Here is an 18,680-nt window from a genome sequence, read left to right as displayed (position 1 = left end):
ATCTTTTCCTGGTTGGCAGGATGCGACAAGTGGTGTCCCCCACAGGGATCAGTTCTCGGGTCTCAACTTCTAAGTGTTTATATAAATGATGTGGATGAAAGGACCGAAGGAATGGTTGCTAAATTTGCTGACGACACAAAGATAGATAGGAAAGTAAGTTGTGAAGAGGACGTAGGGAGACTACAAGGGGACATAGATAGGTTAAGTGAGTGGGCAAAGATCTAGCGAATGGAGTATGATGTGGGCAGATATGAAATTGTTCATTTTGGCAAGAAGAATAAAAAAGAAGCATATTATCTAAATGGTGAGAGATTGCCAAGCACTGAGAATTCAGAGGGATCTGGGTGTCCTAGTGCATGAATCACAAAAAGTGAATATGCAGGTACAGCAAGTAATTTGGAGAGCTAATAGAATGTTATCATTTATTGTGAGGGGAATTGATTGCAGAAGTAGGGAGGTTATGCTTCAGTTGTACAGGGCACTGGTGGGACTACATTTGGACCACTGTGTACAGTACCGGTCTCATTTAAGGAAAGATGTAAATGCATTAGAAGCAGTTCAGAGAAGGTTTACTAGACTAATACCAGAAATGGGTGGGTTGTCTTATGAGCTAAGGCTTGTCAGGTTAAACTTGTATCCACTGCAATTTAGAAGAGTAAAAGATGACTTGATTGAAATCTTTAAGATCCTGAGGGGTCTTGACAGTATGGATGCGGAGAGGATGTTTCTTCTTGTGGGAGAATCTAGAACTAGGGGTCACTGTTTAAAAATAAGGGGTCGCTCATTTAAAACAGAGATGAGAAATTTTTTCTCTCAGAAGGTAGTGAGCCTTTGGAACTTTCTTCCTTAAAAGGCGTTGAAAGCAGTCTTTGAAAACTTTTAAGGTAGTTTCTTGATTAGCAAGGAGCTGAAAGGTTATCAGTGTAGGCAGGAATGTGGTGTTGTGGTTACAATCAGATCAGCCAAAATCTTATTGAATGGCAGAGCAGGCTCAAGGGTCCGAATGGCCTTCTGCTCCTAATTCGTATGTTCGTATGTAAACTTGTCATTCTGCTGGACAAGGGTCTCTATGGGGTCCTCCAACCCCCCATGGGGACCTCAGTGTGTGCACATGTCTGTACCACTTACCACTTCATCAGAGAGCAGGCAGACAGACTCCTCTACCTCATATGCCAGTCTGTTGAGGGCCTCCGACAGCTCTGCCTGATGTTCCCCCGCCTCCTGCTGCATATTAAGCATTCTGTGTAGGACCGGTCCCAGATGCTTATTATCTGATTTGGACTTTGCAGATGTCTGTTCCCCAGCAGCCTCCCAAGTGCCAGTGAGCTTGGCTGTCTCTGCCTCCTCCTGCTGCAGAAACGTGTCCGCGCGTGACTATCAAAATGTGAAACCCTGTCTGAACTAACTCTTGAACCCACCGAGATGTGTGTCCCTGGGCTGGTGGAGGGTGCAGGTTACTGCTGTAACGTCTCTACAGGTGAAATGCCTTGTTTGCCCTCATCTTCCTTGCTCATCTGTGGGCTACCCAATGTGGTGGACTCGGCCTTGGGGTCTGGCTTCACCCTGTTCTTGCTGGCACCTGCAATTACGAGAGGAGAGAGTGAGCAACTGCATGGGCTGCCTCCAACGTAGCACTACACATAAGCCTCAGGTTTCTAAGTACAGACATTAAGCTTTGGTCCTTACTGGATGGAGGCCCGATGCCAATCTCGCCATCTCCACACACCTGCTCCTGATCCTCCCCTGCCAGCTCGGTGGCCTGCTCTTCGGACGGCGTCAGGTGCTGGAGTACAGCCATGCCCCCTCCCGTCCTCCCTCTCTAGTGCTTGTTGTGCGCCGATTTGTCCTGCACAAAGAGAGAAAATTGTTTTAGAGCACTTGGGATTCATGTGCTGTACACATGCTGCTAGTCGACAGCAGCAACCCTTTGGCTAATGTATGCCATGTGAAAGCTCCACTGCACCTAGACCACTAGGGTTCCCTGGCAGCACCCTCCAGAACAGTGAGCTCATGTGCATAGAAGGAATAGGCATTAGGAGGCTTGGCATCTGCTATGCTTGCTGGTGCCCTCTATGCCAGGCCTCCCCCATCCCCACTTCCAATATGAGCTCTCTGTGTGGCAGGGTCAGTGACCTCCAGTCGCCTCTGTACCTGCAGGCTAGATGGACTGCAGTATGACTATGAGACCTCAGTGCTTCATGTTGAGAAGCCCCCTTTATGCATGAGCAGCACCAATGGTAGCCTGCCCACTGAGGCCCATCACCCAATTCTGTTCTGTGAGATAAGTTGGAATAGAAGGGGGTTCAATTACCCTGGTGGCATGGATGAGGTCGTTCATCCTTTGCAATGCGGGGCTGTTCTCTTGTGTGTGCTGTTCGCACTCACCACTCTGGCGACTGCCTCCCATGCAGGGTTCATGAGTTGGGTGGGCCTCCTCCTCCTATCCCTAGAAACCCTCCATCTCCTCGACTGCATTCAACAGTATCTCCCGGGCCGTGTCACTAAATCTGGATGCTGATGCAGCTTGCTGTCTCTGGGCCGTTTTCTAGACCGCTGTTCAAATTCGGCGAGGGCAGCAGCTGTCTGGACGCCTTTTAAATATAGTGCCCGGATATGACGGCGGGGTACGCGAAATCCTACCTGCCCTGCCGTGTAAAATGTTGGGACAACCCCAGTAGCATAATTAATGAGTCCAACATTGTGTGATTCAGCACGATTTCCCACTGGGCTCCGCAGAGGAAAATAGACCCGCTTCCCCCCCATGACTTAGGCCCGGAGCGTAAAATCCCGGCCTGTGACAATGACTCTATGATGGATGCATCAACTTAAGAATTGATAAGTAAGAATAGTTAAATAAGGAAGAAAATAGCAGTAAGTTGTTATTAAAACCAGTTTGTTGGTAAGCACAATTGGAAGGCTACTTGCTACCAACCTGTCGGTGGCACGAAGTTGTATAGCGCATATGTGATGCATTTCGGTGCTGTTTTCTCATTGTCAGATGCAGATCATTACCAACGCTAACCTCCATTGTCTTTTAATTAGGACTGTCTAGTTTGGTCATGTGATTCAAAGTGAAAAGTTTATATATTTTGAGATGTATGTGTACATTCAATCAGTCATATTGAATAGAAATTTTGAAATTCTTTTGCATTGAAGGCAATATTACATGTAGAATATTTTTTGCCTTTACCAACCTGAAAACGTTTTTTGCATTTTTGTGTTCACAGGTCATGCGCACAATTTTGCTGGGCAAAGGACAGATATTACAGCAGTAAGAATTTTTCTCCTTTATCCTAGATTTATTATGTTCCGCATAACATAGAGTAAAAGTAAGTATATCACCATGTAGCTTATGAGAGGCGATGGTGTAATGGTATTGCTGCTGGACTAGTAATTCAGAGACCAAGGTTAATGCTCTGGGGACCTGGGTTCGAATTCCACCATGGTAGATGTTGGAATTTGAATTCAATAAAAATCTGGAATTGAAAGCCTGATTATGACCATGGAACTATTGTTGTAAAGATCCATCTGGTTCACTAATGCTTTTTGGGAAGGAAATCTGCTATCCTTACCTGGTCTGGCCTACATATGACTCCAAATCCACCGCAATGTGGTTGACTCTGAAATGGCCTAGCAAGCCACTCAGTTGTACCAAACCAGACCCGGCATTGACCTATGCACCAGAAACGACAACAGCAAACTCAGCCCTGTTGACCCTGCAAAGTCCTCCTTTTTGGCTAGTGCCAAAATTGGGAGAGCTGTCTCACAGACATAGGCATGCTCATGGAATTATATCTTACAGATAATATCACCATCCCTGGATATGTCCGGCAGGACAGACACAGCACAGTTGGAATATCGTTGGGAGGGAGTTGCCTTGGGAGTCCTCAACATCAACTCCGATCAAGTCAAAAATGGGCAAGGAAACCTCCTGCTGTTTACCATGTACCGCCCTCCCACGTCACTTGGAGGAAGCACTGAGGGTGGCAAGGATGCAGAATGTACTCTGGGTGGGAGACTTCAATGTGCATTTCAGATTGGCTCGGTAGCACCACTACTGACCGAACAGGCTGAGTCCTAAAGGACATGGCTGCTAGACTGGGTTTCCGGCAGGTGGTGAGGGAACCAACAAGAGCGAAAAACACCCTCACTAACCTGCCTGTCGCAGATGCTTCTGTCCATGACAGTATTGGTAGGAGTACCACCGCACAGTCGTTGTGGAGACGAAGTCCCACCTTCACATTCAGGATACTGTCCGTCGTGTTGTGTGGCACTACCACCGTGCTAAATGGGATAGATTTTGAACAGGTCTAGCAACTCAAGACTGGGCATCCATGAGGCTCTGTGGGCCATCAGGAGCAGCAGAATTATACTCAGCACAATCTATAACCTCAAGGCCAGCATATTCCCCCACTCTACCGTTACCATCAAGTCAGGGGATCAACCCTGGTTCAATGAACAGTGCAGGAGGGCGTGCCAGGAGCAGCACCAAGCATACCTAAAAAAATTGAGGTGTCAATCTGTTGAAGCTATAACACAGGACAACTTGAATGTCTAACAGAGTAAGCATAAGGGCTAAGCGATCCCACAAGCAACAGATCAGATCTAAGCTCTGCAGTCCTGCCACATCCAATTGTGAATGGTGGTGGGCAATTAAACAACTGACTGAAGGAGACGGCTGCACAAATATCCCCATCCTCAATGATGGGGGAGCCCAGCACCTCAGTGAAAAGATAAGGCTGAAGCATTTGCCGCAATCTTCAGCCAGAAGTACTGAGTGGATGATCCATCTCGGTCTCCTCCAGAGGTCCCCAGCATCACAGATGCCAGTCTTCAGCCAATTCGATTCACTCCACATGATATCAAGATAAGGCTGAAGGCACTAGATAGTTCAAAGGCTATGGGCCCTGACAATATTCCAGCAAAAGTACTGAAGACTTGTACCCCAGAACTTGCCGTGCCCCGAGCCAAGCTGTTCCAGTAAGGCAACAACACTGGCATCTACCCAGCTATGTGGAAAATTGCCCAGGTATGTCCTGTACACAAAACGCAGGACAAATCCAATCCGGCCAATTACCGCCACATCTGTCTACTCTCGATCATCAGTAAAGTAATGGAAGGGGTCATCAACAATGCTATCAAGCGGCACTTGCTTAGCAATAACCTGCTCATTAATGCCCAGTTTGGGATCTGCCAGGGCCATTCAGCTCCTGATCTCATTACATCCTTAGTTCAAACGTGGACAAAAGAGGTGAACTACCGGTGTGAGGTGAGAGTGACTGCCCTTGACATCAAGGCCGCTTTTGACCAAATGTGGCATCAAAGAGCCCTAGCCAAACTGGAGTCAATGGGAATCAGGGGGCAAACTCCCCACTGGTTGGAGTCATACCTAGCGCAAAGGAAGATGCTTGTGTTTGTTGGAGGTCAGTCATCTTGACTCCAGGACATCACTGCAGGAGTTCCTCAGGGTAGTATCCTTGCCCACACATCTTCAATGGCTTCACCAAAGACCTTCCTTCCATAATAAGGTCAGAAGTGGGGATGTTCGCTGATGATTACACAATGTTCAGTGCCATTTGTGACTCCTTAGATACTGAAGCAGTCCATGTCCAAATGCAGCAAGACCTGGACAATATCCAGGCTTAGGCTGACAAGTGGCAAGTAACATTCATGCCACACAAATGCCAAGCAATGACTATCTCCAACAAGAGAGAATCTGACCATCGCCCCATGACGTTCAATGATATTACCATAACCGAATCCCCCACTTTCAACATTCTGGGGGTTACCATTGACCAGAAACTGAACTGGACTAGCCATATAAATACTGTGGCTACAAGAGCAGGTCAGAGGCTAGGAATCCTGCAACGAGTAACTCACTTCCTGATTCCCCAAAGTTTGTCCACCATCTGCAAGGTACAAGCCAGGAGTGTGATGGAATAGTCTCCACTTGCCTGGATGAGTGCATCTCCAACAACACTCAAGAAGCTTTGACACCATCCAGTACTATTTACAAGATGCACTGCAGGAATTCACCAAGGCTCCTTCAACAGCACCTTCCAAACCCACCACCACAACCAGCTAGAAGGACAAGGACAGCAGATACATGGGAACACCACCACCTGGAAGTTCCCCTCCAAGTCACTCACCATCCTGACTTGGAAATATATCGCTGTTCTTTCACTGTTGCTGAGTCAAAATCCTGGAACTCCCTTCTGAACAGCATGATGCATGTACCTACACCACATGGACTGCAGCGGTTCAAGAAGGCAGCTCACCACCACCTCCTGAAGGGCAACTAGGGATGGGCAACAAATGCTGGCCCAGCCAGCGAGGCCCACATCCCATGAATGAATAAAAAGAAATAAAAAAATTCACCCACTACCAACATTTCAGTGATGTGGCTGAGCTATTCAACTCTTGCAGGATACGACCAAAGCAACATCACAAAATGATATTGATTCAATTGCAGTGACAACATCAAAATCTTCAGGGTACTGGTTTGATACTTAGTTTCACAGGATCAGAGGAAATACAAATAAAACTACAATCATGCTTGGCATTTTATTTTCAGAATTTATAGATTTTTAATCCTACTTACTGAACCAACCCATCAGGACCGAGAGTAGAGTTTCAAATTTTATTTTTACACCCCCCAGATGCACAGATAGGTGAAATAAAATATTATTTCAGATAGTTGAAATAAAATCATATCATTATCAGGCTATCGTGCTGGCTCTTGCACCCACTCTGGATCGTTCATCCATGTCAGCTGGAATGCACGACAACGTGTTTCACAACAGCACAGAGGCGATGTGCACTTGGTAGCCTGCACTTTGGGTGAACTGGAGGTGAGTTCACAGCAACTTTCTGCAGAGCTTGCTGGGGTCACCTGTTGCTTTGCAGGCTTTAGGGCCGCCGGGGGGTGTTGGGGTTAAATGGTGCCCTGCCTCGAAGGTGAATTTTGAGGGTGAAGAGGAGTGGAGGGGCAAGTGCAGCCCTGCCTCGGAGGCAGGTTTTGAGAGGGAGGGGGAGTGGGGGGCAAGTGCAGCCTTGCTGGTGGGACGACATTTGAGGAGGGGGCAAGTGCAGCCCTGCTATTGAGGCGACTTGTGAGCGGGGGGCAAGTGCAGCCTTGCCATTGAATATAGCGCGCAAGCATTCGGGGTGGGGTGTGGATGGGCGAGGGAAGTGGCCACGCATTAGGGAAACCTGTAGAAAGTGACCATTCCTCTGCAACTGAGACCGTTCAGACACAGCCACATTAATAAGATTGGGGTCGGCTCCTAGCTTATTTGCCCACTCAAGCAATGCAGAGGCATCAAAGTGCCATGAAATTCTCCAGAGCTCCACCCCCTGGCACAGACTTCAATTTCATGAGCACTTTAGTGAACTGCACAGCATGCGTTGTTCAGTCTCCTCGCTAAAGCTGGCCATGTAGCAGTCACTGCTGGAGGCACTCACAGTTCCTTGCCATGTCAGCATCCCAGTTTGGACCAGCCTCCCCCATGGTTGAAGCTAACAGGGCAGCCATGCAGCGCACTAATCTCTGGCCATCCAAGTGGTTGCCAGCACTCTCCAGGAAGCGTTAAGGGTCCGTCACACTTAACCAGGACAAGTTCTTAGTACACCCATGCTAACCACATGACTCTCTTTCATCCTGCAGGAGGAGTACAAAAGGATCATAGAGCCTGGTGAACTAGTTGTATGCCTGATAGCCTACAGAGCACAAAGAAGACGGAGGAGAGGGCAACAGATGCTCCTGGCTGTGCAGAGGCAGGAGCAGCAGCCCGAGGAAGAAGGGGCAGCTGGGGCTCCTGCACATGTCACCCAGGAGCCACAACAGGCTGGCACCTAGCAACACCCAGGATCTATAGACGCCGCCTTTCATTTTCTCAGATGACCGAGAACCAGTGTCGCCGCAGACTGCGAATGTCTAGGGAACTGGTCACTCACTCCTGCCAGTTAATGCACGACTTGGCATCACGGGGACGTGGAGGGTGTCCACTGGCAGTGGAAGTAAATGTGGCGCTCAACTTCTATGCCAGTGGCTCCTTTCAGGGCTCCACAGGTGACCTCTGTGGGATCTCTCAGGCCTCCACCCACAAATGCATTCATGAGGTCACGGATGCCATCTTCATGAGGGCACACAACTTTTTACATTTTGCCTGGGACCAGGACAGCCAGGATGCAAGAGCGATTAGATTCACCCAGATCTCGAGTTTCCCACAGATGCAGGATGTGGTTCACTGCATTCATGTGGCGCTCAGATCTCTGTCGCAATACACGGTGGACTTCATCAACTGCAAGGGCTTCCATTCACTGAATGTGCATCTTGCAGGCGTGCACACAATTTCCAGGGAGTGTGCACAACGCCTACATCCTCAGTTGGTCGCAGATCCCTGGAGTCTTCCAGGGTCCACAGAAGCTGCAGAGATGGCTCCTTGGAGACAAGGGCTACCAGCAGAGGCAGTGGCCGATGATACCTGTGTGGCGGCCTCAGACTGCAGCAGCGCAACAGTATAATGGGGGTCATGCTGCAGCTCGCACCTTGGTGGAGCAGACCATCGGGAGGCTGAAGATGAGGCTCCAGTGCCTGGACCGATCTGGTGGAGCCCTTCAATACAGTCCACAGAGGATGTCTCGCATCATCGTCGTCTGCTGCGTCCTTTACAAGCTGGCGCTCCCAACGGGGAGACGAGCTGGCTGAGGAGGAGATGGTGGAGCTGCATGTCTCCTCCCATGTGGAGGACACCAACGAGGACGAGGAGGTCCTTTGAGGCAATGATGATGGGGATGAGGCCCTCACACTGGCTAGACAAGGCAGGAGCGCTTGGGAGGCCCTTATAGCTGCTAGATTTGTGGAGGATGATGACGACATGCAGTGAGGTGACTCCATGGCTCCTCACATTGCATTTGTGAACGTTTGACTCCAGTCCGGCTTATGGCAGCACAAATACCCTCTGTGAGGGTGCTCTTGTCATGGAGAGGCGGTGGAGGCCCTAATAGTCCTTTGCAGGAAGATGATGATGACATGCATTGAGGACGCTCCATAAATCTTCAACCAGCCTCTGAGAATGTCTAACTCCTGTCTGGCTGAGGCCAGCTTGCTTGTGCTCCGTGATTAGGGTCATATCATAGAGATGCAGCCATGAAACTTTAGAAGCACCTGATGCTTTGTCCACCTTCAGCACCTGAGACCTTCGGGAGCTGGAGCACTGCACCAGTGGTCACGGGTGCTGAAGAGATGGGGGCCAGCTCCGCCTTAAAGGTGCTGATAGCACACAGAGAGAATGACGGAACTCCGTGATGCCTGCCCACTACATTCTGGCAGCAATGACCAACGCTGCTGAGGTGCAGGCATCAGCAATGTTTCCAGGGAGGTGAGGCCGGACTATCACTTTGGTCTGAAGGCTGCACAAAGCATAGGGAAGAAGCCCTGGACTGAGACACCTGCCTTTATCTTGTGCAGAAAGGTTTCACATCTGAGTGTCAAGAACACTGCTCATCTGAACAAGGAGCCATAGGCAGGGTGACATTCTTGGGAGTTTATTGACAATAGTGAACAGTATTTACAAGTGATTAACACCTGTGCCCAGGCTGTGCAACTACATCTTCTTAAACTTCCTAACCCTGCTGCGACGTTTTGGTGCCCCCTCAGACATCCACAGCAGAGGTGGAAGCAGCCTGCTGACTGCGATGCCCCAACTGTGATGACTTTGGGGGGCCAAGACTTGGAGGGCCCTGGCCTACTTTCAAGGTCCTGCTGTGTGGCAGTGGCACTCCCTTGGCCTGTGGAGCTAGAGCTGGTGAGGTCACAGGTAGAGGGGAGTCAGACGGCCGGACACTCTCGGATTCACCTGGATGGATGGGCCCGGAGTGTGCACCTGCGGATCCCCCTCCTTATGGGTGCCCCGGGGCCCAGGCTGACTCCTCGAGGGGAAGGGGTAGCTGGAGTGAGATCGAGCTGCCCGGCACCCCTCTCACATACACACTGTTGGAGGCCAACTATGGCATCAGCGATGGGGTTGAGCCCACATAGCAGGAGCGAAGTTCTGGACCAAGCTCTCCGTGGCGGCTGCCATCCTACCAGTGTTGACCTCGATGCATTGACATGTTGGCGCTATCACCTCAGACTGGTGGCAGACGGACTCCTCCATCATGCCTTGCAATTTGAGGAGTGCAGCAGACATCCCTTCCTGATGTTCCCGAGTTTGTGTTCGCAGCTTCAGCAACTGTGACATGATGAGTCCAGAGGCTTATCATCTGACTAAGACTCAGCAACGTTCTGGCCTCCAGCTGTCCTCTGAGTGCCAGACACCAGGAAAGTCCCTGCCTCCTCCTGCAGTGGATCAGACAGTGCGATGTGCTCACCAGACTGTGATCCCTGGGCTACTCTAAAGCTAGGTCCCACCGAGGTGTGTGCCTCTGCACTGGTGGAGGGTGTGGGTGAGCATTGTGACTTCAGGGAGTGTGCCTTCAGATTCCCCTTCGGGGAAGGTTTCTTCGGGGCTTGATTGGAGGCCCTGGGTCATGGACTCTGTCGGCCGTTTGGCAGATGTGCCTGCGAAAGCAAGGAGAAATAATTAATGCATGGCAGTGGCCTGTGAAAGAGGACACATTACCAATGGCATGATTGATGAATGTTATACTGCTGTATCCTCACTTTGTAAAGCAGCGCTGACCTCACCGTCAGCAGAGGACCGGCCCAGATCCTCACCAGCCAGCTGGTTGGTTCTGAATTCAAAGTCCGTGAGAACCTTTATTTTGGGCATTCCACGACTGGTCTGCAACCTCATTTCTTGTGTGCCAGCTTGTCTTGCATGGATAGGGATGATGAAAGTGTGAGCAGGATGCCTGCCAGGCCGGATGACAAGTATGCTTAGCCTGTGTGGATGTTGAGTGGTCCCATGGACGAGGTGAGTGTGAGAGAGTGAATGGTGATGTCCATTGAACCGGTAGTGAGTGAGGGCTCTGTGGATGTGTGATGGGTTTGTGAGTGTGTGAGTTGAGTGATGAGATGAATAACTTACCCTCGCGGAATGAAGGAGATCATTCATCCTCTTGCGGCACTGCGTGGCTGTCCTCTTTTGCAGAGTGTTGGCACTGACTACTGCTGCCACTGCCTCCCAAGCCAGGTTAGTGCTGTTGCTGCCCCTCCTGCAACCAGAGCGGGGGTAGAGGACATCCCAGCGGGCCCCCACGGCATCCAAAAGTTGCTTGAGAGACGCATTGCTGAACCTGAGGGCTGCAGTGCCCTTTAGTTTCAGGGCCATGCCTTCCGTGCAGCAGTGGTGATCTGGAAGCACTGAGATATGTGCTTGCGGTTGGACTTTAAACATGGTGCCCAGTGTGATGCAGCGGTGGGGTGATGGCGGGCGGGCAAATGAGAGGAGTGCATAAATAATTAGGTGGGTTCGGGACGATACGGTATGAAAACCTGAAATCGCGGCCAGCAGTTAAAATGAATTTGGGAAAATTCCGCCCAATGTTTCGGGTCTGTGACCTTTCATCAGAATCTTCTGAAATGCTAACCTTGTTTTATCTCTCCACAGATATTGCCAGATCTGCTGAGTGTTTCCAGCATTTTCTGTTTTTGCTTCAGCTTTCCAGCATCCACAGTATTTTGCTTTTGTACTTGTGAGACGGTTGTCCCTATTACCAATGCCTCCTCAGACTGCATCATTCTTCTTTACTATCAAAACTTTTCGCTGAATCTTCTGGCTGAGGTGGTCCAGTGTTGCAATATTTTGGGCCCTTGATATACTATGCCACTGAATGGTGGGATGGATGTTTCTGCCCAATGTTTACCATTGTCCATCGGCAAATCTGTTGCATACACAAAGATAATATATCTGGAAAGTTCATTCACTACCCAAGAGGAATCCCATCCTCTAAGTCCGTATAACCTAGGCCTGGCTTCATATCAGAAAGTCCAGTTTTCAGGTGGCCTGTTCCTGTCCAGTACCTGATTTGAACCAGACACCTTATTGGCCAGTATTTTTATTTTGAACAAAAGTCTCCTCCTCATCCTGACTCCCTTTCACTTTTACATTATGACTGCCACTCTGCCAGTCAGTCAGTTGGTTGGTGGGAGAAAAGTGTGGGAAGTCAAGGGGTCGAATGTGGGCAAAGGGAAAGGAAGGGGGTCACAGCACAGATTGTTAATCGGGGTCATTCCTTTTCCACGTGGATTGAACTTAGTCTTGACTCTCAGTCTAAATGATTCCAACACCACTCACTGCAAGGATTCAGCTATTTCCCCTTGCCTCCCCCAACCCCTGCCTCCACCAGGCGGCTCATGTGTGCAGGTTCTACAACCAAGTTTTTTTCCCCCCCAGCCACACAGTACACGTGCACAGTTCCCCGTCAGCAGTGCTTGTCCTCAGGGTGCTGAAACCAAGAGTGAGTTTTGTCAGTGACTGCCTAGGCATCCAATAATTTTGAGGTTTGTCAGTGGCCACCATAATGTAATCCCTCAGCAGAACTCTGAGAACAGCTGGAGAGCACCTGCCTAGTGCGCAATGCTGCAAAATGTGGTGTTGCTGCTCAAGTCAATGAAAGGATACCAGTGAACCACTCTCGTGAATTTAATTAACTAATGAAGAAACTGCACCGACCTAAAATCTTTTGGGATCCAGGCCAGCTCCCAGTGTGCTACATGCATGACCATCAAAGAGGCCAGTATGACTCTATCCTCTCAGTGTACCAAATTGAAGGTGTTAGGAGATTTCTCAAGGGTGGGAGTGTGCACTCTGACCCTGCCCCTCCACTAACTGGCTGTAGAAATAGCAGGCAAAGGCCCATTACAATTTTGTTTATGAATTTACGATATTTCCAGGTATCAGCTTATTTTCAGGCCCATCAGCTGCACATCTGTCAAGAGTCAGGTTAGGAGTGTGCCAGAAGAGCTGAGGATATTTGGCCATATAACAGGGAAAAATAGGAACAATTGAAAGCAGAAAATTTTTAATATACCCGTTAAATAATATTTCAAATCAGTTGAGTTAATAATTAAGTAATAAAATGCATGGTAAAGTTTTGAAAAGAATCAGTGATTAACAGGTTAACAAACAAATTTAAAGTGAGACGAGAAATGGCCTGCACAAATCTTGACGGGAAAAGGGGCTTAGTGGGATGAATACAAAAAAATGAAGAAACAAGTTAAAAGGCTGATCAGATGAGCAAAAAGAGATCTTGAGAAAAGCATGGGAGCTTTTTAAGAAAATCTCATTCATTCATGGGATTGAGCATCACTGGCAAGGCCAGCATTTGTTGTTCATCCCTAACTGCCCTTGAGAAGGGCTAAGATTAAACGACAAATTATATTTTAGATTTATATAGCGCCTTTAATGTAATGAAACGTCCCAAAGTGCTTCTTAGAAGCATTATAAATAATGACACCGAGCCACATAAGGATATATTAGGTCAGATGACCAAACAATTGATCAAAAAGGTAGTTTTTAAAAAGGGGGCAAGAGAAGTGAAGAGGTGAAGGGAGAAAATTCCAGAGCTTGGGGCCTAGGCAACTGAAGGAAGGCACAGCTACCAATGAGAGAGCAATTATGATAGGGGATGCACAAGAGGACAGAATTAAAGGAGTGCAGATATCTCAGAGGATGCTGGGGTTGGAGGAAATAGGGGATACAGGGATAGGGAGGGGCAAGTCCATGGAGAGAAAAAGTAAATGACGTTTCAGTACCATAATACCAAAGTGCAGTTAAAGAGGAGATGAAAACAACAAAAGACACAAAAAGACTTTGGGAGGGAAATTTGATTACATCACTATGCAGACATATGGTGATTTCCCCTTGGACAGGCAGTGAGTGCCATGGGCCCTGAAACGTGGTGCGAATGAAGTGAGCAACTGAGAATCAGCACAAAGTAGTAAATATTCTGAATAGCAGCTTCCAAGTATTCAGATGGGAAAACATAGAAAATAGGAACAGGAGTAGGTCATTTGGCCCTTTGAGTCTGCTCCGCCATTCAGTATGATCATGGCTGACACTCCATCTCAACGCTATACTCCTGCGCTCTCCCCATACCCCTTGAAACCTTTAGATTCCAGAAATCTACCTATTTCCTTCTTAAATGTATTCAGTGACTTGGCCTCGACATCCTTCTGTGGCAGGGAATTCCGTAGGTTCACCACCCTCCGAGTGAAGAAGTTCCTCCTCATCTCAGTCCTAAATGGTCTACACCGTATCCTGAAACTGTGGCCTCTTGTTCTAGATCCCCCAGCCAGGGGAAATATCATCCTTGCATCCAGTCTGTCCATCCCGGTCAGAATTTTATATGTTTCAATGAGATCTCCTCTCATTCCTCTAAACTCTAGTGAATAACAGGCCTAGTTGGCTCAATCTCTCCTCATACAACAATCCTGCCACCCCAGGAATCAGACTGGTGAACCTTCGCTGCACTCCCTCTATGGCATGACCTCACACTTTCTTCCATTAAACTCCTTATGCCAAGTTTTTGCCCATCACTCAACCTATCTATATCTCCTTGCAGATTCCTAATGTCCTCATCACAACATGCCTTTCCACCTATTTTTGTATGATCAGCAAATTTGGATGCTTGCTTGCTTTTAAGCTGTCTGAATCTAGTTTCTGAAAACCTGTTTATGTCAGTTAACTAATTTATTAGCTGCAGCTGCAAACATAGCCTGTATAACCCCTCTTTAAAGCTGAACCAAAATTAATTTTGTCCTAACTCAAAGAGCAACTTTTAGTTAGTTGCTAAATTAAAGAAAGGTTAGACTTTAGATAGGGATTAACCCTCAGAAGTCCCTCTCTCACCAAACTCCAACTGAAGCATTGTAATGCACCCCTAAGCAGCACTCCAGTGCAGACCAGGAGCAAAACAGGAGCAGCACAGTCTCCAAAATGTCCTCAGTTGCTGTGTTGTAAATGAGATTGAAGTCCTAGATAGGATGAATGGGCTAAAACAAATAAATTGCATGGGTTATATGATATCCTAAAGTACTGAGAGACTCAGAAAGAGGTTTATGAAAAACTCATTGTGATAGGGGCAATGTGTGATATGAGTAGATTGTTCACAGGCTAACACAATAATCGTTTTCAAAAAGATTTACAGTTATGCACCTATTACTTCAATTACATGTAACACAATGAATTTAATTATCACCAGTAAACATGAAGGTTATCTGTGCAATAGTAACCTACCAAACAACAGTCAATAAGGGGCTGGCATTGTCTGATTAATCTCCTTACTTTGAGGAACTAACAACCCAAGTGAACTGTAGAAAGACCAACTAAATATATTTCCAAAAGGTTTTTGAGAACAGAATGTTCCATACAAAATGATATTAATTAAACTCGCAACTGGGGATTCTATATAAACCATGGGAATGGGTAAGAAACCAGGCAATACAGAGGAAATATAGATTACTCATTAGTGGAATTATGTCAGAGAGTGGAACATCTCAGGGCCAGGACCACTACTGTTTACATAAGTACATTGGATTTAGAAACTTATGCAAAATTATCAAATTTGCAGATGACACCAAACTAGATGGCCAGTGGAATGGAAGATTCAGCTCAGTAATTACAAAATGAGTTGGACAATATTTGTAAGTGGGCAGAACAATTTAATGCAGATGAGTGTAAAATGCCACACACAGGAAGGAAAAATAGATGACATGCATGCGCACTGCTGAAGTGTTGGTACGTTGAAGGAGGAAGTGGCTATATAACTAAAAGTACAACCTACAGTGTTGTAGATTCAACACTGGTCACATGAGACCATGCAAAGTATCCCTCACCAAAAGCAATAGGATGTTGAACAGGGAATGGTAGTACTATAGTGTTGTTAATATATTAGTAATCCAGAGACCTGAACTATAGATCTGGAGACATTAATTACCATCCCAGCTGGGGAATGTAAATTAATTTTATTAATGTATTTGAAATAAACAGTATCAGTAAGGGTAACTGTGTAACTACTGGATTGTTTTAGATTGCTGTCCTTACCTGGTGCGACACCATGCCCACAGTAATTTTGTTGACTCTTGACTGCCCCCGAAATGATATAACTCAGCATTCAGGGAATCAAGACTTGCGTGGGGGTGGTGGTGGGGGGGGATTAGGGGCAGGGAAGTTCAGTTGAAGCCAAAGATCAGCCATAATCACATTAAATTGTGAATGGCGGAGCAGGCTCAAGAGGCTGTATGGTCTACTTCTGCTCCTGTTTCTTATGCTCTTATGTTAAGGGCATGGCTTTTTGCTGGCATTCCAAGCAATGGCCACATCCCATGAATAAATAAAATGAAAAAAAAAGCTACTTAGCCAGAACTGTAGACTATATATCAAATGACTTTCGAATGCCCTGGCTGGACACTTAAATACACTGTCTATTCTGGGTTCAAGAATTGGGAGAGATGTTCCAGTGTTGGAGGCAGTATAGACGAACTACAGGGCTTATCCCTAGGGGTGAATATTAATCCCCAAAGATGGGTGGGTTGGGGTCAGCTGAGATGTTAGCATTTTGCAAAATCTCAAATCTGATCTCAACCTGCCTCCAAACCTCTCACTTCTTGGTATAAGAAGCAGGACAGGAGACGGACAGCCAACCTACTCCTGGGCGTTGGGTTAACAATTTAAATATTTTAATGAGGCTGGCAGTATCAGATTTAACCTGTTTAGCAGGTTTACCCCTGGCCATCCATGTTTCCCAGACTTCAGAACATGGCAGGTCAAGGGAGGTGTGGACAATTTGGGGAGAGCAATGCTTTTAAATCAGTAGGATCGGGTGTGCTTTCCCCATTACCACCCAGCCACCAAGCTTTCCTTCTTCCCTTGGATTGGACCCTCACATAAAAAGACTTCCTGGAGTCAGTGTTAGTAACCCCCACCCCCCAACCACATCCAAAGTCAGGGTTTGAACTCTGCTTCCAGGATTGGACACAGCCACCAAGCTCTCAGTAGCAACTGCACATTTCCTACCCACTACTGCAGCCTGTCCCAGAGTGCACTCCACCCAACTGATAGTCAAGCCTCTCAGTCAGGCTGACTTCCGGGTGAGGATTCTGGCAAAGGAAAGAGTTGCACACTTTCTGCTGTGAGTTAAAATCCTACAGCATTCGGGTAGACCTGGTCTTCCGGGTTCCCACCCAAAACTTGGCCTACGCAACCCATCCATCACAATATCAGGATCTTAGTATCATGGATCTGAGTTATGAAGGAAAACTGGAGAATCTTTGGCATTGCAGGCTGGAAGGATGACATCTGAGAGGTGATTTTTATAGAAGCGGGTGAGATTGTTACCAGTATAGGATAATGTAACACAGAATATTACTTTAGATTATATTGCAGGAGTGAACCCAAAGAGATACAGGTTCAAATCAATAAAATATAAGGTTAGGATTAATAGTAGAAAGTCTTCCTTTGTATAAAGAGTGATCAACGCTTGCAATCGAGTTCCAGATAGAGAAGTGGAGGGGAAAACCCAGCAATAATTTAAGAAACAATTAGCTGCTAAAATGAGTTGATATTAGGACTACTCATGATGGATGAAGTGAAATGGGATGAATGGCTTTCCTTGTTCGTAATTGTCTTGTGATTGGACTGTAAATAAAAAATCCAATCTGTTCCAATAGATATAGTATAATCAGTTTTGCTGAAATTATTTGGTGGTTCTGTTGGTATTCCACTCAAATTGTAGGGAATTGGTAGAACCCAGAAAGAAAACAGCAGTCACTGCCTTGTGCCAGCCAGTCTCTTAGAACCTCTGACTTCCCATACAAGGCAAATGATGATGGGCCAGACCCAAGGTGGGGAACACTGAGTTCCTGCTCCTTTGGCTCAGTTGGGACCTGACATCACCAGAGGTCAGTATACCTAGTGAGGTGAGATACACCAAACTAGACTCTGGAAGCAAGCTCTTCAGGGAAAACGATCAACCTGCATGGAAATGGCAGATAGCTAGCTGAAAGTATCCCTCACGATTTTAATATCAGCACCATACACCACAGAAAACTGTCCTAGTGACATTAATGAAGGATTGTATGCTGGAGAATTTCTTTAATGCAGATGGAACACGGGTTTGCAGCAACTTCTATTGTTTTCAAGCAGGCATAATGGGCTGGGTTTTCACACCCAAGGTGGATAGCACGAGTCGGGAAATTACTCGGGAAAAATTGCTTGATCAGATCCGATTTTTGCTCCGGAGGGGTGGGTGTGGGATGGAGTTTGGCCTGACACCCCTGGACACAGATCGGAGGTGGCTGCAGGGGCTGCCAATTGCCAAGGTGGGCTGTTTGGAAGGCCCACCTTGGTTTTCTGGAATTTCGGCCCAGTTTTTGTTAAATATTAGCCCCTCTAGCCCTCACCCCTCACATCCCATCAGCCCCCACCCACTCCCATGGCTCATTATTGCCCCTATGCCCTCCAACCCACCCCCCTTTATCCTACTCACCCAGTTTCCACCATGGGCAGACCTCAGGAGTTGTGTTGAAATGAACTAAAATAAAGGTCTAAATATCTATTAGAGCTTTTAATATAGTGAAAAACAACACTCCCATGAAAGCTCATCCAAAACTTTAAAAGCCCATAAGTACTTAATCCCTTGTAAAAACAAAGAGACTTGTATTCATAACCCTCCATCAAAGACAGCTAATCCTTTAATAACCTCTTTCAGCTGTCAATCAAACTGTGAACTTA

General features: G+C 47.2%; 1 protein-coding gene across 1 annotated transcript in view; it reads left to right on the top strand.

Moving 5' to 3' along the window:
* The window catches only part of LOC144685630 (putative phospholipid-transporting ATPase IM), a 329,489-nt gene that overhangs the window by 150,106 nt on the left and 160,703 nt on the right, over window positions 1–18,680 (top strand). Inside the window, exon 14 of the mRNA XM_078550359.1 lies at window positions 3,228–3,271. Within this exon, the coding sequence (XP_078406485.1) occupies window positions 3,228–3,271 (44 nt within the window). The remainder of the gene's footprint in view (window positions 1–3,227; window positions 3,272–18,680) is intronic.

Source organism: Cetorhinus maximus, chromosome 1 (genome assembly GCF_964194155.1).
Source record: "Cetorhinus maximus chromosome 1, sCetMax3.hap1.1, whole genome shotgun sequence".
Taxonomy (NCBI): domain Eukaryota; kingdom Metazoa; phylum Chordata; class Chondrichthyes; order Lamniformes; family Cetorhinidae; genus Cetorhinus; species Cetorhinus maximus.
Note: the sequence above shows the minus strand (reverse complement) of the source record. Positions and strands in the feature narration are given on the sequence as shown.